Source organism: Typha angustifolia, chromosome 7 (assembly GCF_048772165.1).
Source record: "Typha angustifolia cultivar Huaian chromosome 7, ASM4877216v1, whole genome shotgun sequence".
NCBI classification, from domain to species: domain Eukaryota; kingdom Viridiplantae; phylum Streptophyta; class Magnoliopsida; order Poales; family Typhaceae; genus Typha; species Typha angustifolia.
The window spans coordinates 95,526-117,482 of NC_133245.1; the positions used below are offsets into that span (position 1 = coordinate 95,526).

The following is a 21,957-nucleotide window of genomic DNA, read 5'->3' on the forward strand; positions in this document are numbered from 1 at the left end:
GTACATCTGGTATGGACCATTCATGTGCTAACTCTTTATTACCACTTTTGTTTCATCCTATGGAGCCAAGATGGGCCTGCACGAATTCGATACAACGGGGCCGGGTCCTTAATTGGCCTCGATTGCGAAACTACAAAATAATGGGCCGGGCTAAATTCTCAAAAACGTGATATTGAAATGATAGTTCCCATTCCAAGAGAGGTTGCGATGTCTCAATCTTTATAACGGTTACTGCGTATCCAGATCATAATCTGGACCGTTCCAAGAGATGAACGTACCGTTGTGGCTGCTATTAATTAAGCTATGATTTGAATCTAAAGTAATGAACGATAATCTATATAATTAAAAGGTTCCACGAGGAGCACTAATAAAAAGGGGCAGCCTAAACTACAAATGGAAACTGATATATATACTTCCTTACTAAAGGATGCACTCCTCGGAATCTCTAATCCAAAAAGATATGGACTTATTAAAGCCAAAAAAATTAGGGACTCAGAGAGTGTTCTATGTTTCCCTTGCGCTAAAACTATCGGTCTATGTTCCAAAAATATTTATTTTATTTTTCGTTTTCCTTCTTAGACTTGATTTCAAACTTATTTTATATGTTTTTATTTGGTTAGCAACGGTGTCTGAATCTGCGTGTTGCCAAAGCGTACTGTTCCTCCTCAATCGCTAAATCCGTATTACTCTCTCTCTCTCTCTCTCTCAGTGTGTGGGTTTTGCTGCCTTTGTCCTTTTTCACCCCCACCATTCTCTTTCCTACTAATCTCTTCCTCCTCTTCTACTGTCTGTGTCTCCTCGAGATCTGAAGAGTTTAGTGGAATCTTGGCGGCGGAGTCTTTAAGCTTTTTTGAAAGACTAGAACGGAAGCCGGTGCTTTCGGAGGTACTCTCTCCTTCCTTCTGTTCCTCAGTCAAGTCCGAATACGAAGCAGCGTTTCTAGGTTTTCTCTTTTTGCTACTTCTCTTCTGGCGATCTTATGTCGTCAATTCGAAGTCTTGTGTACTGAAAGTTTTTGGGGCATTCGAGGGGATTTTGGTTCCTTTTGTCGAAATTTACTAGTTTCAATTTTTGGGTAATTCTATAGGTCTAACGAGACTTGGTTTTCTTCCATATTTAAACGTTTTGAGTAGCTCAAGTGAAGAAAGTTTGTGGTTTTAATTTTGCGTATAGCGGTGATTAGTTTGGCCGGAAGTTCGATTTAGATTTCCACATTTTGGCCATTTTGCAATTTGGCAACCTTTTGTCCCTTCGGATTTACACTGACATGGAGGACTGTCTTTTATTTTGTAATTGAGCCTTCCAGATTCCCTTCTTCACTTCTTCTCCTTGCTTTGCTAAGGTTAATTTCTAGTTGTATTGTCTGTAGAATTTGAGCACACAAGTGCAATGCTTGTCCCGTACTTTTTGAAGTTTCTTTGATTCACCATTTTCCCTTTGCATATCTTTTATAAGTGCTAAAAAGTCGTCTCTTTCTATTTTGAACTCTTTCAAGTCATTATTTCATTTATGTTGCATATTTTTGCGATATGAAAGAGAAAAAAAAACGATTATCACTGATTACTTCTGTTTTATGCTCAGAAAAAACATTGCGTAATTGATGGACAACGGGAATGTGTGGATCTTCTTACAGATTGCTATCGGTTTGATAGTGATTTTCACTCTGCCATTTTCGAAGGCATATACTTATGAACAAGATGGTACGTGCAATCCCGTGCATATTCTTTTTAATTCTGGAATTTTGATTTGGCGGGTACCTTTCTGCTATACAAACTTCCGGCAGTTGTATTTTCACGACCTCTTTCCTTTCGCCATTACTAAGTATCAAGGATATCTAATAATAATTTCATCTACTAACAGTTGAAGGGTTTCTCAAGGTATATAAGTAAGGATTTCTGCTGTTTAGTTAGTTCCGAATAAACTATTAAACATTGCACCTTTCTTTGTAACTAGATTTCCAGAGTGTAATTGGAGGGCTATGTGATTCAGTGATATGTAGAATGTCATGCAGCAACTTCACGTCCTTACAAGTTTGAAAAATTCTGTTTTTGTTTTAGTGTTTGCTATAAATAGCTTATATGTTGCACTTGGTTCACCTCCTCTTCCTGGATGGGTCCCAAATGGAGGAGACCCCTGCACAGAAGGCTGGCAGGGCGTTCAATGTGTCAACTCAAACATTACTGCGATGTACGGTATCTCTCGTGCTAGTTATCTTTTCTCTGTTTCTTTTGTGTTCTCTTATAATTTTATTTTCCATAGAACTATCAATAGTGCAAATTTGGGAGGACAACTAAGTGATACTTTGGGAAACTTTTCTTCACTTATTACCATGTAAGTGCCATTGCTGAAAATTATACATTTTTGTTATCAAAATAAATCCTTCCATTATATTTTCTTCTTTGCATCTGGAGGTCGCGACTTATTCCCCCATACCTTTGCTTCTTCAGTATCATTATTTCTAATGCTGTTTACATTATACTGGATGCTTGAATTAAGTGATTTTCTTTCTTCTGTTGTAGTGACCTGAGCAATAACAATATTGGTGGAAGTATACCGGAAAATTTACCTATGACCATGCAGCGATTGTATGGCTTGAATCATGTCTCCCAGCAATTGCCATATAATATTTATTTGCAATTTTTATATTAAAATCTTTTTTTTTTTATAAATATGTTTTGTTTTGTCTTTGGTGCACTTTGGCAGCTTCCTCTCTGGTAATCAGCTCACTGGAAGCATCCCGATTTCCTTGTCACAGCTAACACTGCTGACAGATATGTAATTCACTCATTCCATGGGAATGTTTTCACATTTCAGATAGAAACCAAACGAGTGGTCTAGTTCTATTCGTATTAGTTATACCTCCTTTTCTTTTCTCTCAGGTCTCTAAATAACAATCATTTAACTGGAGTACTGCCAGATGCTTTCCACCTTCTCACCAGCCTAATAAATCTGTAAGATAGTTTTACATTTTTATATTTGATTTTTCCCTGCTTTCCATTCTTTTACTCAACATTTAGTGCTTCAAATCAGGGATTTGTCTGACAACAACTTTACCGGCCAACTCCCGCCATCAATGGGAAGCTTGACCTCTTTGACTACTCTGTGAGCTGTTCACTTATTTCTGGTGATTTCTCTTCATTTTCTTCAGGTCTTCAATCTTAATGATTTCTTGCATCACAGGCATTTGGAGAACAATCAACTCACTGGAATCCTTGATGTATTGGAAGATCTTCCTCTACAAGATTTGTGCGTTCTGCTGATACCTCCTCCTGATTTCCTTTTCCCCCTTATTTTACCCTTAAACTGTTTCTAGTTAATATTTCAAAAGGGGGTATTTTACCAAGACGCATTTGAACTAAGTCAGCTTAACAGATAACTGTAAGAGTACGAATTTTCATAAATAATAATTCCACATCGAGCATGTCATCTATGTTGCAAAATATCAACAATGTTAATTAGGACTAATTTGAAATGGACAGGGATATTAGAGAATATGTACTAAAACCAGTTTGATTTGTTTTATAGTTGGTTCTATCTTGTTGATATTGAGTTCATATATCTCGAAGCCTGTTTTACTAAATTCACTTACCCTATGATACAAAGTATTAACTAAAACTCTTTTTATTGGTTTGTTTTTGCAATGCAAGTGCTTATAATTCCTTAGCTCTTCTTACGTATCTGTTTCTTGATATGGCATTTGACAGGAATATAGAAAATAATCTTTTCTCGGGTCCTGTGCCTCAGAAGTTACTGGTTATCCCAAATTTCAAGTAAGTAATTGCAGTTATTTATTTTATATTGGTTACTAAGTTACAGTCAAAATGTTGGGCACCATTGGAAACATAGATGTGTGCCAAATGTTGTCACCAGTTCTTTCACTTGTTTCAATTCTTATAAGGGCATCCGATCTATTTTAGTTGGAATTTTTGTTTCTGTAGATGTCCAACTAATGAATCGTTTGCAGAAAAGATGGGAATCCATTTAATACCTCTATAGCTCCATCATCAATATGGTCACCGTCCCCCTCACCTCTTTCAATGGTACCTACTCCGGATATGGAGCGTGCAAATTCCTCTAATGGATCAAATGCTCAAGAAACTCTCTCACCAACAAGGAAAAATAGCATGTCGACAATAAAAATTATTGGATATGTTCTTGCAGTGGTTTCCATTGTCGTCATTGTGTTAGTGCTGATATTTTGTATCTCCAAGTACCAAGAAAGGAGATCAAGTCGTATCGAATTATCTAAAGGGCCAGTAGGGAGAGCACAGAGACCGGTCGAGGAGCCCAAAATCAGAGAGTGTCTAATTAAGCCAAACAATGAAGCTAGTAGTGGTAAGAATTCTTCCGAGTTAGTAGAGACCAGAATTGTTAACCATCTATTCTATTCTTGCATTATACATGAAACTGGAAATTTTGGTAACAGTTGCAGAGGAGTTATCTGAAAAACAGGAGTGTGAATCAGTGTCTGGTAAAGTCTGTTATTTTACTGTCATCTATTTTTCTTTACTCTCTATTAGCTAATATGTAGAGGATAACTTCTGAATTATTCTTAGCAGCTCCTGACCAGGCTTCAAAGAAGGAAAAACAACATGTAATTGATGTAGGAGGGACTGGTGTATTTGTTATGCCACCACCTCCTGTTGAAAGAGTTATAGTAAATCCCATCATCCCTTCTGAAAATATTAGAACGAACCATTCACCTGAAAAGATCAACTCTCCAACATCTGTGGCATCATTTTCTGTTGCATCCCTTCAGCAATATACAAACAGTTTCAGGGAAGAGAATATGATAAGAGACGGTAGGGTTGGTAAAGTATTTTTGGCAGAGCTTCCTGATGGAGAGGTAAAAGCTGAACTTATCTTTTCCAGAATGAAAGGTTTTCTTTCTAATTTGACAGATAAAGGCCATTTTTTCATAAAATTTCCATGATAAGAAATAATGAACCTTTTTGCGCCTTTATATTCCAATGATATGAAATGTTGGACTTGCATCTTGCCAACTGCAGATGTTATCTCAATGTTAATATGGTGATTGCGAACATCAAGTAGAAAATTAGAGAACAACAACCTTTCAACTATGAAAAATTAAGCTTTATAGAGTCCATTAATTTGGGTTAAGCAGTATCTCCTGTTTTTTGGTTTCATGTGTTGTGTGATTTTTGTTTACAATCCTTACGTTCATTAACTATATGAAAGAATTACAATTTTATCCCTCTTATCACGTACTAATGTTTAGTACCTTGTTTGCTTTGCTTGCTGTACAGCTATTGGAAGTCATGAAGATTGATAATGTCAACTCAAGAATAGCAGTTGATGAGTTTCTTGAATTAGTAGTGAGCATCTCTGAACTGAGGCATCCCCACATTCTTGAGCTTGTGGGTTATTGTGCAGAGTTTGAACAGCGGTTACTTGTCTACAAGCACTTCAGCAGAAAGACCCTGCATGATGTGCTCCATTGTGGAGATGATCTCAAAATAAAATTATCATGGAATGCTCGTCTCTGTATTGCTCTTGAAGCAGCAAAGGCATTAGAGTAAGTTAACTATCTTGGCAATAATATGTTCCTGACATTCAGTTATAGTTTTGCTCGGTGAAAGCACCATCTCATAGACAGAGTTTGTATGAATTGATCATGAAGGTATCTTCATGAGGGTTGTCAACCTCCAGTTATTCATCAGAATTTTGAGCCCGCTGGTATTCTCCTTAATAATAAACTTACAGCACGTGTCTCTGAATGTGGCCTAGCCATGCTAATGTCCTCCAACTCAGCGACTCAGGTTAATTTTCTAGCAACAATTTGGTGAATTCCAACTTACTAGTTTATTTATTGCACATCAATATATAAAAGTTGTTATGCTTACCATTTGGTTCCTCTGTAACTCGTTACTAGAAAAGAGACATTTTGTGATTTGCACCATACACAATTTTTTCAATAATGTTTCTTCACACATCATCTTATTTATTGATTTTGTATTATTGCGAAGCTTATAATAATACAAAAGAGATTTACAAAATTTTGGTGAACTCAAGCCTATATTAGTATCAATGTTACTGTAACTATGTAAGGAGTAAAAGAGATGAAATCTGATATGGTTTGTAAGACATTGATTGAGGTGGAAAATGTTTAGTTGAATTTGATCAATGGATTAAAAGGAATACAGAAGTAAAATATTTTTCAGTGTTTGCCAGATCGCATCGACTGCTATAGACCTGAAAAGATTTAAATAACTTAGGCTCTGCTATAGACTGGCCAGCCACCAAACAATCAATTAGACATTGAAGAAAGCAAATTATTCTCCTGTTATATGATATGATAAGAAATGGATCCATGACTTTCTGTAACTTGCGCATCCATACATTTTTGCCTTTCAAATTAATAAACTTGCTTGTCATGTAGTTAGCTTCTGTAAGACCTGTATTATTGTAAGATTGAGTATAAGATGCTTACCTTCTTAAAACTTCACAAATACTAGTGACTGTTTTCCTTATCAGTTGTCAGGTCGTATACGTGCATTATTCAGTTATGAAGCCCCAGAAACCAATGAATCTGGTTTGTATACTGATCGTAGTGATGTCTATAGCTTTGGTGTTGTCATGTTAGAACTCCTTACTGGGCGTAAACCATATGACAGGTAATTAACTTTCTCCTGGTTTTATTGGCAATTAAACATTGCTCGGCCTTTCTCTGTCAATTTCCTACAGTATCATATATTTTCATGCAAGAGGGGTGTGTGCGCCTAACATCCTGGAAATTTATGCCTGTTCTTTGCAACAAAATTGCAGTTCACGGCCTCGTGTGGAGCAACATCTAGTCAGATGGGCCAGTTCTCAGCTTTATGATATAGATGCTTTATCAGGGATGGTGGATCCTTCTATTAAAGGGAAGTGTTCCGAGAAATCATTATCGCGGTTTGCTGATATAATAAATCGGTGTGTTCAGGTACAGATCTTGTCGGCAGGAAACAGCTGATTGGCATCGGTATCTTTCCTTGTCAAATATATATTTAGGCTGGTTAATTAACTTTAAGAGCAACTGTCACCTTATGAAGAAGCACATTAAGATCTTGCTTTTAGAATGGCTCTGAAATTTAAATTCAGTATTGCTCAGTTACATCAATTACTCAATTCTTGAAGATATGGTATAAGAAAGAGATTGCAAGTTTATCCCCATTACTTGCTGATTCTCGTATTGGAAATCAAGTGCATAGCTAAGTATATATTCATAGGAGTTAACTACTTGAGAAGTTTGGTCTAATACGAGATCTTGGTCTTGCAGCAAGGGCCAGAATTCAGGCCGCCAATCTCTGAGGTTGTTCAAGACCTAAGCCGAATGGTGAAGGACTTAGAGAAGGCAACAAATTGAGCCTCTCTCTCCAAGTTTAGAAGAGAGGAGTGGAAGCTTTCTCAGCTCGCAAACTGATGTGAATGCTGAAGGTGAATTATTTAGCCATCTGGCACGCAGCTAATTGCGGATGCATTTATTAGAGGCCATGTCGTTGACGTGGCGATATCTACCCGTAAAAGAAGGGAGGGTGGTTTAACTTAAGTGGGGGATGTTTCTGACTTTAGTAATCTCATTATTACGATTTCTCTGCTGCCAATATTTGTGATGGTGCATTCAAATTTTTTATTTATTTATTTTTAATTCTCTGGTGTGTGCTCATTATCTCCTTGAAATCTTCTTCATCTTCTTCATCTCTTGGGAGAAGTTCATGCTATGATTTGCACGATCAAATGTAGAACTTATGTACTCCATTTTAATGACAAAAGAGAGAATTAATTTGTCCTGATAGGCACTGAAACCTTATTATGTTTTGAATTATTGGATAGGGATAGCATTTGAACACGTTCCACTTGTAAAGGATACTCGGAAAAGTTGCCACGCTGCTGCATCTCACCTTCTATATTTAAATATTTTTCCCACCTCTTGTGGTTGTGGAACATCAGGAGACTCAAGACGCCGTCGCATGCTTCCATCATGACTACTGTCTTACGTGTTGGCTATCTAGTGGAACTGTATAAAGTTTCTTACGACCTGTTTTCACATCGAATCCACGCTCCCCGGACAAAGTTCTCGACTCCAAAGCGACATCTCTCCGCTCTCCACTTATATTCTAATCTCTGGTCAAACAACTCTTTACTATACTTCATCCAGAAACGGACCCACCTCCCGCTCTCTCTTTGCCTTTCCCTTCCTCGGATTCCATCCACAAAGATCGCAGCTCTCGAGCTCCCAACGACCGCCACATCTTTCACCATTGTCGCCGGTGGGCAAAGATTCGCCGGGCAAATGGAGAAGCGTGGCTACAAGCTCCGTATCCTTTTGCTGCCTTCCTCAATTCTCTTCTCTTTCCAGTTGGATTCCTCATTCTTGATTCGGATCTTACACCACATGTGCCCCTGACATTCGAATTTTCTTTGTTTTATTGCATCCGAGGGTTCGATTTTCATGAATCTTTGATTTGGTAGCTAAGTACGTGTCGTCAGAATTGCTTATAATGGAGTGAGTGCGTGTTTTCTCCAAATTTTCGCGGATCTTTTTTTTTTTTTTTTTTGTTCTTAACTGAAATATTAGAGGAGTTTGTAGCGCATGCATCAGATGTCAACTGTTTGAGCATCGGAAAGAAATCGAACCGAGTTTTTATCACTGGTGGTGAGGACCGCAAAGTGAATATGTGGGCAATTGGTAAACCCACGCCGTTGCTGGTGAGGACCTCACTTGGATTTTACTTGTCCTTTGGTTGTAAAATCGATTACTGTTTTGGTTGCGAACTTGCGATGCAAATGAACTAAAATGTTTGACTTGTTCTCTCTTATTTATCTGTATGCTCACTCGCAGACAGTTTATTCTCTAATATATCTCCACTGTTTTTTATAGTAATAAATTATGTGCCCCTGAGTTAGTGCTGCTTATCCTTTGGGGATTTGTGCAGAGCCTATCTGGACACACAAGTTCGGTTGATTCTGTAGCTTTTGATTCGGCGGAGGTCTTGGTGCTCGCAGGGTCTTCTAATGGCACAATTAAGCTTTGGGATCTGGAAGAGGCTAAGAGTAAGTATTCCACTTGCTCTAAGGAGGAAAAAAAAAAAAAACTACTCCAGATTTGTCCATTTTATATTGAAAGTAATTTTCTGATGTGTTTTATATACTGCGCATATGATACTAATTTACTGTGTGAAGTTGGAAAAGAAAAGGTCGCTAGTGTTCTGACATGATACAGATTTTTTTCATTTGTCGCTATCCCTCTTCAATCTTCATTAGGCTCTTTACTTAATGAATTCCCAACCTAAGAACAATTTCCTACACAATGGGGTTGTACATCTTTCCGAGTCTAGATATCCTTTTCTGTTTGGAGGACTTCAAAGAGTTTCTATTGAGTTGCTTAAATCTAAACTGTCAGCAGTAAGGTTGGACCACTCTATCAACCAAGAGGCACTATAGTGAAATGGCCCTCTCTGTGCAGAGTAGGTTGGCATGGGAACTTAGCTCCTCTTTTCTTAGGGTCATAGACCTAAATCAGAGGTTTGCTGCATTATTTTGTAGGCCTTCCCATCTTTTACATTTAATCTATAGCTGACTCATATTTTCTAGATACTGTTTGGATTATTATGGAAGGCACAGACCACTTTCCATATGCCATAGACTTTCTTTGAAAATTTCCAGACTCTTATTAATTGCTGCCAAAAATATATTTACCTTTTAGCTACCTACGTAACATGCTAATGTTGATAATTGAGGTTAAGACTTTAGGGTAGAGTGCTTATGATTTAGTTTCTCTGATGTTGCAGTTGTACGAACTCTCACCGGGCACAGATCCAATTGTTCCTCCGTCGAATTTCATCCATTTGGCGAATTCTTTGCATCTGGTTCTTTTGATGCTGATCTCAAGATATGGGATATTAGAAAAAAGGGATGCATCCACACCTACAAGGGCCATACAAGAGGAATTCGAACAATAAATTTTACTCCAGATGGGCGTTGGGTGGTGACTGGTGGAGAAGATAATGTAGTAAAGGTACTGTTGTGCATCCATTTCGTCTTCAATTCTTCATGTTTTCAAAGGAGTAGGTATTAACGATTTTCATGAATTACCTATTCAGATATGGGATTTGACGGCTGGGAAACTTCTACACGATTTTAAGTTCCATAATGGGCAAATCCAATGCATAAGTTTTCATCCTCATGAGTTTCTACTTGCAACAGGTACTATATTCTTTTCCCTTTTTATTTTTGCCTTATGTTGCAGGATGATAGATAATTCTTGTTCGAATTTCTATCTCTTTGTACTTTCTACTTTCTATGAAAATTCATTGAAAGGAAATTGAACAAACTCTGACAAGGACTAGTAAGTGAGCTAATTCTAACTTCTAAGTAACAAGGTATCGGACAGGCTTACTAAGCTATCTAGTATAAGTTCATGAAACAGTTATCTGATGCTTACAGTTCATAGACATTTTGAAACATGTTAGCTTTTTAGAAGAGGATAGGAGGCAAGAATTTGATTTGAAAATCTTTTCATCTATGAGATACAATGATGAATTAGAAGATCATATATAATGGAGGTTTTACCATTATGCTATGGAAAAGTTACTCTTTTATGCATATATATATATATATATATATATATATATATATATATATATATAAAATTGAGAAAGAGAGAGAGAATTTTATGCATCTATAAGTAACTCATTTTGTAATGAATAACTTTTTTCATAGTTCAAAACAAATATCTCTAAATTGTGCATGTTTCACATTGAGCAACAGAGAAGATGCTTGCCAATTGATATTTCTCTTTTGTATCAGGAAGTTGTAATGTTTGTTAATTTGTAAAGACTTATTGTTTGATCAAATGAATGCTCACGTAACAGCATTATGCTTCCCGTCTGGGGAAGATTTGCTAAGCCTCTCACAGTCTCACTAGTATGTAGACTCTTGAAATAATTGTGCTAGTGAAGTACTTTTTGTTTTCTTTTACGTAGGTAAATTTTGTGATTTGTGATTTCCAGGGTCAGCTGATCGAACAGTAAAGTTTTGGGACCTAGAAACATTTGAACTAATAGGTTCTGCAGGGCCTGAGGTATGTGCGGAGCCCTTATTATATGAGGAGATGAGGTTTTCTTCCTTCGTCTAGATACTCATTTCTTTTCTTTCTCTTGTTCAATGCTAGTAGTTATCTAACTTTATGAATTTGCATGAAATGTACCGGTAGTGTTTTAGGTGATGCTCAACCTATCATTCTAGGATACCTAGTTCCTTGATTAGTATCTTTTGGAGACCCTAACAGTATTCACTATCATATATTTTCTTTGGACACAGTGTTGTTTTGATAAGAAAGAAGAAGAAGACCTTGACATGCTAGCATAGTCGACACTGGTAGAGAAATGGAATTATAAGCATTATTACAAATTTCAAGAAATATGATAAGAATTTGAAAGGATATGAACATATCAGGGTTCTTCTCATGATCAATTGTGATATAGTGTTTCATGAGAGCACTCAAATGGTGAAGAGTAAATCCTTCTTTCATTTGAAAGTTATGGATACCTTTTGCAACCTTTAGAGCACTGGTGTTGTGTCAAGTCAATCTATGCTCCTTTCATTTAAATGTTTTTTCTTACCCTAGGACAGATCAGAATCTTCTGCCTGGTCACTCAAACAGTGAAGCATTCTTCCTTTATTCATTTGAAAGTTCTGGATTTTTTCGCAATCCCAGGAGAACGGATGTTGTGCCAAGTCAATCTATTTTCATGCTTCCTGATAAATATAAGTGCTGAGGAAGACAGTTAATGGTTTTCCTTCCTCTAGGACAGATGGAATCTTCTGCCTAGCACCACCCTAGCCTGCATCTTATCTAAGAAGCTTTTGTACACAATTCTTCAGAGTCTTGCAGTGCACTGCACACCTATTAGTTTCATCTCTGTTTTTGTCTATCAAATACACAGTTTAAAGGAAAAAATATGGGCGGCCTAATCTTTGGCCTGCCTCTTTATTGACTATATTTAACTAGATTCATTTATTTCCTTTACCTAGAAAATCATTTATTGTTCTTATGTTCCTCAATTCATTGTTTAGGATCTCAAGAACATGAACAGAAAGATTCTTGTTATGCATCTTTATTTGGTTGTATACAGTATTGATTTATCATATTTTTCAGGCTACTGGTGTACACTCCATGGTTTTTCACCCAGATGGGAGAACCTTATTCTGTGGGTTAGATATGACCTTAAAGGTGTATTACTGGCTTGTTTTCTGATATATAGTACTTATTATTTACAGTGGTTGCTCATTTATTTTATCTGCTAGGTATTTTCCTGGGAGCCTGTAATTTGCCATGATGTTGTCAATATTGGGTGGTCTACTTTGGCAGATCTTACTATTTATGAAGGAAATCTTTTGGGGTGCTCTTTTCATGAAAGTCGAGTTGGAGTTTGGTTGGCTGATATATCAGTGAGTACTCAGTTTTACTTCGTTCACGCGATTCTTTATCTTGATTCTATTTTAAAATAGTATCCCTATCTCAGCTTATTGGGCCATATGCTCTTAGTGTGCTGCCGAAAACTAATTCCCTAACAGAGCCTAAATACAGTTTGGGAGATTATTCTGTCAAGCTTCCAGATGACAATGCAAAGTCTAGCTCTGTACCTATCACATCAAATGAGGATCTTCAAAGTAAAACTGAGTCAACAACAAGTATGTGCTACTACAATAAATGAAGTTGTCTTGTGCTTAGTATTGCTTTTGTTTTCTTATTATCTAAACCCTAATTTGGTAGTTTATATGCAGTATTTATTATTTTCCTCCATTAACATATCACTGATTGTTACATGGCACTAGCTGATCAATATTATCAACGTAATCTAAAAGGGATTCGTCCGATGTATGCACCAGATTTGGCTCCATTAAGTTCATCTGGGGTCAAAGGGCAGAAAAACAGTGTAACTTGTAATGGTGTGCCTCGAAGATTTGATTCAAAGTCATCTTTCAGATCATCCACTGTAAATTTGTCTGCTGTCAGAGTTGTGAAAGCTACTGCAAACTCACCTAATACGGTGAACCGAGCTGAATTAAATCCCGCATCAAGGGTTATATTAATAAAATCATCTACAGTTGGTGTGAACTCTTCATCAACTCTGAAGAAGGGCCCTATGACAGAGTCACATTTCACAAGAAATACTCAGGCAACTTCTGATCCTGTTTCCATGCCTGTTATTGTACTTAGGGACAGTAGAGGCCATGAAAAAACAGGTGGTGCTAGAAAAGGACTTGTAACTAGTAAAGCTGCAATGTGTGATGATGTACGCAGCAATTCAATACACTTTATGAAACAGTCCTGTGATGGTAATGCTGATTATGGAGAGAGCAAATTGACAGCAACTCTTTCTGAACCTTTGAGCGGCATGAGTAATAATTCAAGTGTACTTGACTCAAACTTATGCTCTAGACACATTAAAAGCCATGAGACTTTAGAAGCTGATGAGAGAAACCAGACAAGTATCAGAAATATTGAAGAAAAGTTTGAAAGCAGTGTGTCATTGGAGCAGTCTTTGCAATCACATAATGACAAATGTAAGGTTCTATCTGCCTTCTTTAATATGAATGTTAACTTTCTCTTTTTTTCTCTCAGGTTTAGCATGTTCTGATATGTTGAGGCCATCCCATTCTAGCTCTATTTGCAACATTTGGGGCTAGCTACGGGTTCAATTGTTTCAATTAGAGCTTGGTCCCACGTTTAGTCATCTTGAGTTAGCATCTATTGAAATGGAATTTAAGTCTATGGTGGGTTAGAGGCTCAGGGAACATCTTGAGACCTGATTTCTCGATATGTATCTTGTTGTTATTCAACCAATCGAATCTCACAGAAATCTAGTTTGACCCAGCTTGAAAGCCCATTGAGAAGGTCACTGAAGGCTTGCCATTCAGATTTTACCACACTTAACCTGAATTGGAACTGAGCAAAACAGAAGTCTATGAAATAAACAATTCCAGATCATGCACAAATCCATATTATTTTATATGCAAGTCTGTAAAGAAGCTATGCACTTGTTGTATCTGATCAGTTGAACTTCTCATAGGAGCAAATTATCTGTCTGAGCAGGATACATAATATCAAAATTTTCTTTTCATGCAGCTGCTGAACTGCCATGCTCGAGCACTGGAACAAGTGGAGTCAGATATGTTAGAGGAGGTATGTGTACAACAATTATAGGCCCTTTATAGGTATACATTTTCCTGAATTTGGAGAATTCTGATCAAGTCCCATGTCCTTTGCATTTCTTTTGGCAGTTGCTGTACAACTAGGAAGGACAAGGTCTCTGGTTGAAAGTTGGGAAAGAAGGGAGAGATGTAACAATAGTAATGCAGCGACAATTAGTTCTTCCAGTGACCATGCCTCAACAGCTGATGGTCCAACCCACTTGTTGGTATGCTTTTAATATCTAATATGATCCTTAGTTCTTTACAAGTCCATTTTCTTGGACTTGTAAAGAACTAAAGTAAGATAAGTGGGAAATATTTGTTCCTTGGTTATCTCTTCATCAAAAGATGAGTAGAGGAAAATTGTCTTGGGCATGAACCTTTTGGGCTTTTCAGATTTAACTCTTTACACTGGTACTCCTGCAAAAGGTTACAACAATTTTGCCATATCATGAATAGATTAGATCCATTTGTTCCATTTTATTTTATTCCATGCAGGACTTATAAGATGCCATCTGGCTTATACATAGGAGAATTATCAGGACATTTCTTTGGTACCAATTGGGAATGATAGCAGCATAAACAGGACTCTGAAATTCGACCTAAACCCTAGGTAGACTTTGTCTAACTGGAGAGATCCTAGGTTTATATAATATATATATATATATATATATAATGATTCTTTAGGCGTTTGCCACCAACTCTTAGGGAATTGGTCGTGCACAGTAACATAGAGTCATGCTTCAATTCTTTGTTTGCCTGCTTAACCTATTCTTTATAGTGGACCATAGATTGGTCTGAAAAGCTCTGGAAATAATGAAAAAGTTGAATATATTAAGAATTATAATTTTGGTAGCCTTGTCATATCTTTATTTATAATTCCAGTTTTCTGCAGGACCAGGGCGGACCAGGGCAGACAAAAGAAAAGGACTTGACATCAGTAGGTGAAGATATTTTTCCTGAGATGTTGATCCAAAACCATGATGTTTTCATAAATGCTGTAAAATCTCGCCTGACAAAGTTACAGGTAATTCTGTTAACTGATATTTGTTAAACTGATGCCTGGTTAAGTGACTTGATTAATGTGCATCGTATGGAAGCTATATATGCTCGTCTATGATAATAAATAATCTTGCAAAAGCTGTTCTTGATTTGGATGATGCTAGTTCAGTTGAGTTCCACAAAAGATACATGAACTGAAAATTATTGGAGTTGATGGCAGAAAGTGTTACTGACATAGATACATGAAATTGCAGGTGGTGCGGCACTTTTTTGAACAAAATGGTATTAAGGGTGCCATCAATGCAGTGGCAAAGTTGCCTGATCATTATGTGGGTTTTACTTCTCAAGCTGTTATAATGAAACTTCATGTCATCACTTTTCATGTTTTGTGTAAGAAGATATCTTTTTTTACTTCATCTTTTAGTAAATAAGCACTGAAAGTTTGTGCAGGTTCAAGCTGATGTGATCTGCATTCTCAAAGAGAACATTGAGCTTCTTAACCTTGAAATTTTCTCACGTCTGCTGCCAGTTCTTGCTGGTTTAGTAAACAGTAAGATGGAAAGGTAGAATAAAGAAATCATCTCATTTATATTAGTGTACAATTTCTTTAAATAATTGTCTGCTTTGCTATTCTGGTTTGTTTTTAGGCATATGTGACGCAAAGGTTTTACTGCAAAATGGCTAGCATTGTTATAAGCTTAAGTGAAGCAACTTATTAACATTTCTTCGACTAAAGAAATGTTGCAGTATATTATAACAATTGAATAAATTCAATGTTTGTCCTGAATTACTGCATTAAGTTATACATAACTGATGGTCCTTTTCTGTTATTTTTATTCTATCTCTGGATAAAATGTGAAACTAGTGTGGTTCATTATACTGTTTGTCATAATGACTGGTTAGTCAATAATTATATTTATTTATAATTACTTTGCCTCAATTAATATAGGCACATTGCCATCTCTCTGGAAATGCTACTGGAGCTGACAAAAATTTTTGGTCCAGTTATTCATTCAACTGTTTCAGCTACTTCAATTGTAGGAGTTGATCTTCAGGCAGAACAGAGGTACTAACTCTGAGGATGTCTCATTACATTTTGGCTATTAGCTTTCTTCAAGATTATGGATAACAAAACTTTGCTCAATATGTAATCTTAATCTGTCTGAACAATTATAGGTGGGAGCATTGCAATTGCTGTTTCAACCATTTGCAAAACATAAAGAAAACTGTTCTTCCCCTAATTAGGTAATTATTATTCTTTCTTCCACTTCTAATTGATATCCATAGCAATTCCTAACTCCACTATAGACAGGTATAGCATCTTAAGCCATGATAAAGTCGAGTTATTCCTTGTTCTCAAATGCAGCATTGGAGCATCGTGTTTTCTCTTGTTCATTCCTAAAAAATTGTCACCCGTCCAAGTGATTGGTGGTTCAGCTAGAAATTCTTCCAGTGACACTATTGGATGTTTGCTTTCATTAGTAGGAAAATATCTGAGTAACCTTTTCCACTTGCACTCAGGAAGAAGGCATACAAATATCTAAACTGATCTGTCTCTGTCTTTGCATTTTTCTGTTGTTCTTGTGCAGGAGAGGAGGTACCCTAGCAAAGCTTGCTGAGGAAATGAACATAACTTTACAAGAGTCTGTCATGATTTAATTCATTAAAAGTTTCTTCTTCTTCTTCTTCTTCTTCTTCTTCTTCTTCTTCTTCTTCTTCTTCTTCTTCTAATTCTGGATGCTGCCAATTAAGCTCACGCAACGTCTGAGGTTGAAGCTCAACACTTTTGCTTGCCTGCTTGTTTTAGATGGCGATGCGAGCTACTTGGTCCTTACCTCGAGTTTTCGTTGTGTTACCAACTTTTTGTTGCGTTGATTACATATCAAAATCGTTGTCTAGAGGACATGATTAAAATAAAAAAAATTTAATTAGGCCATAGTTGGTCTTTCATCATAAATTGGCTCTTGTATCTCTTGTTTACCTTGGAGCTCTCCGTTACGTTATTTCTTTCTTTTATTAGCTCTTTGTAAGATAAACAACCGGGTAGTCACATCGTGCCCTTCTTCTAGTTCTAGCCGCAGTATCCTAATGGGCGTTTGTTGCTAGAGCTGGAGGTGATTGGGCTATTGACCATTGTAGTGAGCGAGTGGGACCACTCCCGAGTAGGATGGTAGAGAAGAATAAGGCATCGGTTGATCGTATAACACTCTCTTATCCGCGCTTTCTGTGGGTGGTGTATGGTTTATTATTCATGGGGTTGGGATTTGGATGAGGACGTCGCATGAGCGTGAGAGTGAGCAGTATTATAATGATTATTATCTAACAAGAATCAGTCCATACGTACAACTATGTGGCGATAATTGTAACTCGCAGGATTACACAAATGTAGTAATGTTAGTTTGAATTAATTAATTAATTTGCTGTTGTCGTGTACGTTCGGTTATGCAGCTTCGGATTCTTTGATTTTTCGATAATTAGGAGGAGGTCTCCAGTCCTCTATCGAAAAACAAAGCAAAGTTATAACGTTTGAATAAACCTAAGCGGCTTAACTCTTATCGGATTCTCCTATTCCTCCTATATAAATACAGAGCACTGCAGTCTGCAGATCACTATTTGTCCAAACTACGTACGAAATGGTCATGGTTTGGACACCAGCCAAAGTAAAGGAGGTAAGCGTTAAATGCGGTGACCAGATTCTCCATCCAAGCACGTCAACGTTCTCACCTACGGTCCTAATTTTTACAAAAACAACCCCAACTCCATTTTTTCTTTTTCTTTTGTTTTTTTAAAAAAAAAGGAAGAAGCAAAAGATAAGAATAAAAACAAAACCAGAAAAGAAGACGGAGGAAAACCAATTAGCACTTGTACCAATACCACCACCACCACCACCACCATCATTTGCTCCTTTTCTATTCGTGAACCGCCTTAATTTCCTTCCCCCTTCCCCTCTAAAAATAGAAAAATAAAAATTATTACCACCGAATCCGCCGTCGCCTCATCTCCTCCTTCCTGATAGCCCTAGATCCCTTTCTGGTCTTAGGGACACGTGGATACGGGTCGCGGGGTTGGGAGAACGGACGGCTATGATGGCGGTGGCGACATGGGGGACGTGGGAGGAGCTGGTCCTCGGAGGCGCCGTCCTCCGCCACGGCGCCGATGATTGGGACGCGGTCGCCGCCGAGCTCCGAGCTCGAACCCCCTTCCCCACCGTCTTCTCTCCTCAGGTATCCGATCAAGTGCTCTTTTCCCCCCCCTTTTTTTTTTCTCGTTTTTATTCTGTAATACGCATGGAAATCATCCTCTTGTTTTTCAATTTTTTTCAGAAACTTGGAAATAATTTTACTGTGATGATAAACGTTTATCATTTTATACTCAAAAAATTCGTTTCTTCTTGACTTTGTGTCCTTTTTAAAAAAAATATTTTTTCGTTTTTACCGGAGTGCTTTTTTATTTTTATTGTTTGGGACGACATGTAATAATAATAATAATAATAATAATAATAATAATAATAATAATAATAATAATAATAATAATATACGTATATAAAAATGTGGACAGCTATAGAATGATGTGAAGGTATTGAAGGGTATTTTGGTCCTTTGGGGAAATGGTTGCCTTTCTGGGAAGCGTGGTTCCTACGGGGGATTGTAATTGTCGGACTCTAAAATGACCTGGGGTTGGGGTGTTGACCTCATCGTGGTCAGGGTGTTTTGAGTGATTTTGGAATCGTAGGGGGGCTTCCTTGCAAAAAGGAAGATATGGGTCGTCATCCGTCCGTCGTTCGTGTTGTCGTGTAACTGTAATACATGTACCATTGTCCATTGATGGAAGTTGAACGGCTCTGATTCGCTTGAAACGGCTATGTTCTTTGGTTGCAGGAGTGCGAAGCCAAGTACGCAGAATTGCAGGAGCGTTACTCCGGATGCGAGTAAGTGTATATAAAAAAGAAGTATATACACAAAGATTTACTGAATCCTTGTTGTTATCCAAACATAGGTATGATCTCTATAAAATTACCGAATATTTATTTTTAGGTAAGCTAAAAGCCCAGAAACTTAGTAAGCCTTTAGAAACGTCACAATTTCTCGTGGATGTTTAATAGCATCCTATATCTTCATTGATCTTTCTTACCTCTTTTATCGTGCCATTTCTTTTCAAGTCACAGATGCTGTCATCCCTCCTCACTACACTGCATGTACTTCTTAAATCAGAAAATTTACCTCCTTCACTAATGATCTGATATACTTCTCCCCAGTGATTTTTTAATTATGTTTCTTGTACTACTTGTCATTTTCAGAGCTTGGTTTGAAGAGCTTCGAAAACGACGAGTTAACGAGCTGAAAAGAGAGCTGGAAAAGTCAGAAAATTCAATCGGGTTAGTATTGGGATTGGAATCTATTACCGATCGTACATCTCTGTCTTGTGATGCTTATTAGGTCTTGCATATGTTTATCGCCCATTGCCATACCTCATTATAGTATCTTCCATTATTCATTCTCTTGATGGATCAGCTATGTGAAAGTTTAGTTCATAATATGATCGTCTTATCTTAAAGCATGTGCCGATGAACCCAAGAGAAGAAAAACAACTTCTTTTATTTTAGATGGTGTACTATTTCTTGCATGTTTTGCGTTGCACTTCACATGAATGATGCTATTCTCATAGAGTGATGTCATTGAAGAGACCAGAACTTCAAAAATTTTAGAGGAATATATATCTCAACATAAGAAATGCATAGAAATTCTTCTTCTTGTTGTTTTAACATTTCTTTTTTAGATAGGCAGCGAACCGCTCAGAAGTTGGTATTTTAGTAGAGACCTGTGTCTTATAACTTATATTGAACTAGTCATTTGTTCTAAATTGTATCACTATTTCTTTTTTGTTTTTTGTTTTTACTTTATAGCTGATAGCTAGGCAATTCTATTTGCACCAAAAGGTTTTCACTTGGAATTTGCCCTACAATAGGTTTATATTTTGCATACAAGAGCTGCAGCAAACCAGACAAGTGTATATATAACACTAGCTGATGAAGTTTCCTCTCCCCCTTTTCAGATCCTTGCAATCGAAGCTTGAAACCCTCAGTGCTGAGAGACAGAATGAGGATAATTTTGACTATGACACCAGCCGGACCAATTCACCCTCACCTAATGAAAATACTGGTGGCTTTGATGCGTCCGGTAAAGATCTATCAAAAGAGGGATCATCTGCTGGCAGTTTCACCCATGAAACAGGCAGAAATTGGTTGCCGCAGTGTCAGAACTTGGAATCTGCATCTGTTCAAGAGAATGATTCCAAGATGGAACAATCCATGGACACTGAGAAGGAAAAGGCTGTAAGTACAAAATTGGAGAATGGGCATTGCACCTTTAAAAAGAAAAGGGGAAAGCGGAAGAGAAGGGGATGTATGATAGTCAACGAAGGGAGTCGGGGTGATAGTGAGACAGTGAATTCTGCTGCATGCATAGAGAGAGAAGAATCATCTGAAGGTTGTAAGCAGGGCTTTAGCCATCCGCATGAGGAATCTGGTGTATCCGTGAGAGCCGAAAGCACTAATGTGGATCTATCAGCGATTTTGAAATCATTAATGGAGCACAAAGATTGTTCAGTTTTCCAACGCCGACTAGATGGCCAGGTACGGCTGCTCAATGCCTATTATGGTTTTTCTAATGCACAAAGATTTGTTAAGGTTGGGATTAGCTATAAGTGTGATCAATAATAAAATTAAATATATATGCATATTATGTGTAAGCTTTTTAAAGATGAAGATATTAGACGGGGGCACATCATCAAATTAGCTAGGCTTCTATCTAGGAGTGGGTATTTGGAGTAAACGGAATGCCTGTCGGTTTTTTTATTGTATTTTTCCATTCCATCTTGTTACCTGCAACTGAAATTTCACCGTAAAACTAAATTCATAATAAAGATCCTTGATTTCATTTTCTCTTTTCTTTCTTAAGCAGAAGAGAGCCAAGTACAAGAAGATGATTCGCCAGCATATGGACTTTCAGATCATAAGCTCGAAGATTGGTCATGGTTCAGCCTCTTCTGCCAAGGAACTGCTAAGAGACTTGCTCCTACTTGCGAATAATGCCCTCGTGTTCTATCCGAAGAACTCGACCGAGCACAAGTCAGCTCTGACCCTCAGAGATCTTGCATGCAAAGCACTAAGGCAGAGTGCTCAATGCTGCCCCTCTGAGAGCTCCGACAATTGTGTCATCGCAAATGCTGCTCTTACATGCAAATCCAAGAACAATGAGAGCATGCGTCCATGCAATCGCGGAACTGACGGCAATGAGGTTTGTGCCAGCGTAGGTGATGGTGATGGAGATGATCCAATGCTGGAGAATTCGGAGAAAGGATCTCATTTTGATTCGCCGGTTGGATCTCTAGCTAAGAAGAGAGGTGAACCTCCTACTAAGAGGAGAGGTGTCGGGCGGCCAGCCAAGGGCGGAAGAACAGCACAGGAGAGTCCGAACAAGGGAAGAAAGAGGTCTCGAAAAAGATGATATTACTGCAGTGTTCGTTTCCCATTTTATTTTTCTTTTCTTCTGCCCCCCTCCCTCTCCCCGTGGGGTTTTTTCTTGTATAGCAGAAGCTTCATAGGGTCTGTACTTTGTAGTTTTACTTGGCCTGCAGGTCTCAGTTGGAAAGAAGGAACTGATGTCCTCCTCCTGTTGATGTTTTTCAAAGAAAAAGAAAAAACTAACCAAAGAATTTATTCGGGAGATAGCAATAGCAATATAGCATGCATGTCTT

At 37.6% G+C, this 21,957-nt stretch overlaps 3 protein-coding genes across 10 annotated transcripts; all 3 read left to right on the plus strand.

Moving 5' to 3' along the window:
* Nucleotides 1-543: 543 nt before the first annotated feature.
* LOC140763616 (protein STRUBBELIG-RECEPTOR FAMILY 3) lies at nucleotides 544-7,641 on the plus strand. Of its 4 annotated transcripts, XM_073101891.1 has the most exons (19): nucleotides 544-680; nucleotides 812-885; nucleotides 1,582-1,700; nucleotides 2,058-2,187; nucleotides 2,260-2,331; nucleotides 2,520-2,585; nucleotides 2,704-2,775; nucleotides 2,880-2,951; nucleotides 3,031-3,102; nucleotides 3,181-3,246; nucleotides 3,705-3,770; nucleotides 3,965-4,335; nucleotides 4,427-4,471; nucleotides 4,560-4,846; nucleotides 5,268-5,536; nucleotides 5,642-5,780; nucleotides 6,496-6,635; nucleotides 6,787-6,943; nucleotides 7,280-7,641. In XM_073101891.1, exons 3-19 carry the CDS (start codon nucleotides 1,601-1,603, stop codon nucleotides 7,364-7,366), a joined length of 2,211 nt encoding a protein of 736 aa, XP_072957992.1. In that variant the 5' UTR covers nucleotides 544-680; nucleotides 812-885; nucleotides 1,582-1,600; the 3' UTR covers nucleotides 7,367-7,641. The 4 variants fall into 4 exon arrangements, with proteins under 4 accessions (XP_072957992.1, XP_072957993.1, XP_072957994.1 ...); XM_073101892.1 differs by lacking the exon at nucleotides 544-680 and having other exon boundaries at nucleotides 689-943; XM_073101893.1 differs by lacking the exon at nucleotides 544-680 and having other exon boundaries at nucleotides 689-885; nucleotides 6,787-6,982.
* Nucleotides 7,642-8,140: 499 nt separating this feature from the next.
* Nucleotides 8,141-17,158, plus strand: LOC140762752 (katanin p80 WD40 repeat-containing subunit B1 homolog KTN80.3-like). 4 transcript variants are annotated; one of them, XR_012104746.1, is made up of 18 exons: nucleotides 8,141-8,318; nucleotides 8,579-8,709; nucleotides 8,937-9,054; nucleotides 9,792-10,018; nucleotides 10,104-10,206; nucleotides 11,013-11,083; nucleotides 12,161-12,235; nucleotides 12,310-12,453; nucleotides 12,528-12,696; nucleotides 12,841-13,572; nucleotides 14,135-14,191; nucleotides 14,290-14,426; nucleotides 15,095-15,226; nucleotides 15,456-15,530; nucleotides 15,652-15,764; nucleotides 16,207-16,267; nucleotides 16,378-16,446; nucleotides 16,791-16,861. XR_012104746.1 is itself a non-coding variant. In XM_073100687.1 (18 exons), the coding sequence occupies exons 1-18, from the start codon at nucleotides 8,294-8,296 to the stop codon at nucleotides 16,858-16,860; spliced, it is 2,565 nt and encodes an 854-aa protein (XP_072956788.1). In that variant the 5' UTR covers nucleotides 8,142-8,293; the 3' UTR covers nucleotides 16,861-17,158. The 4 variants fall into 4 exon arrangements, 3 of the variants coding, with proteins under 3 accessions (XP_072956788.1, XP_072956789.1, XP_072956790.1); XM_073100687.1 differs by having other exon boundaries at nucleotides 8,142-8,318; nucleotides 16,151-16,267; nucleotides 16,791-17,158; XM_073100688.1 differs by having other exon boundaries at nucleotides 8,142-8,318; nucleotides 12,871-13,572; nucleotides 16,151-16,267; nucleotides 16,791-17,158.
* An 874-nt stretch (nucleotides 17,159-18,032) lies between these two features.
* LOC140764028 (uncharacterized) lies at nucleotides 18,033-21,926 on the plus strand. 2 transcript variants are annotated; one of them, XM_073102452.1, is made up of 5 exons: nucleotides 18,033-18,425; nucleotides 19,080-19,129; nucleotides 19,499-19,576; nucleotides 20,254-20,833; nucleotides 21,162-21,926. In XM_073102452.1, exons 1-5 carry the CDS (start codon nucleotides 18,285-18,287, stop codon nucleotides 21,705-21,707), a joined length of 1,395 nt encoding a protein of 464 aa, XP_072958553.1. In that variant the 5' UTR covers nucleotides 18,033-18,284; the 3' UTR covers nucleotides 21,708-21,926. The 2 variants fall into 2 exon arrangements, with proteins under 2 accessions (XP_072958553.1, XP_072958554.1); XM_073102453.1 differs by having other exon boundaries at nucleotides 18,327-18,425; nucleotides 19,080-19,197.
* Nucleotides 21,927-21,957: the final 31 nt, after the last annotated feature.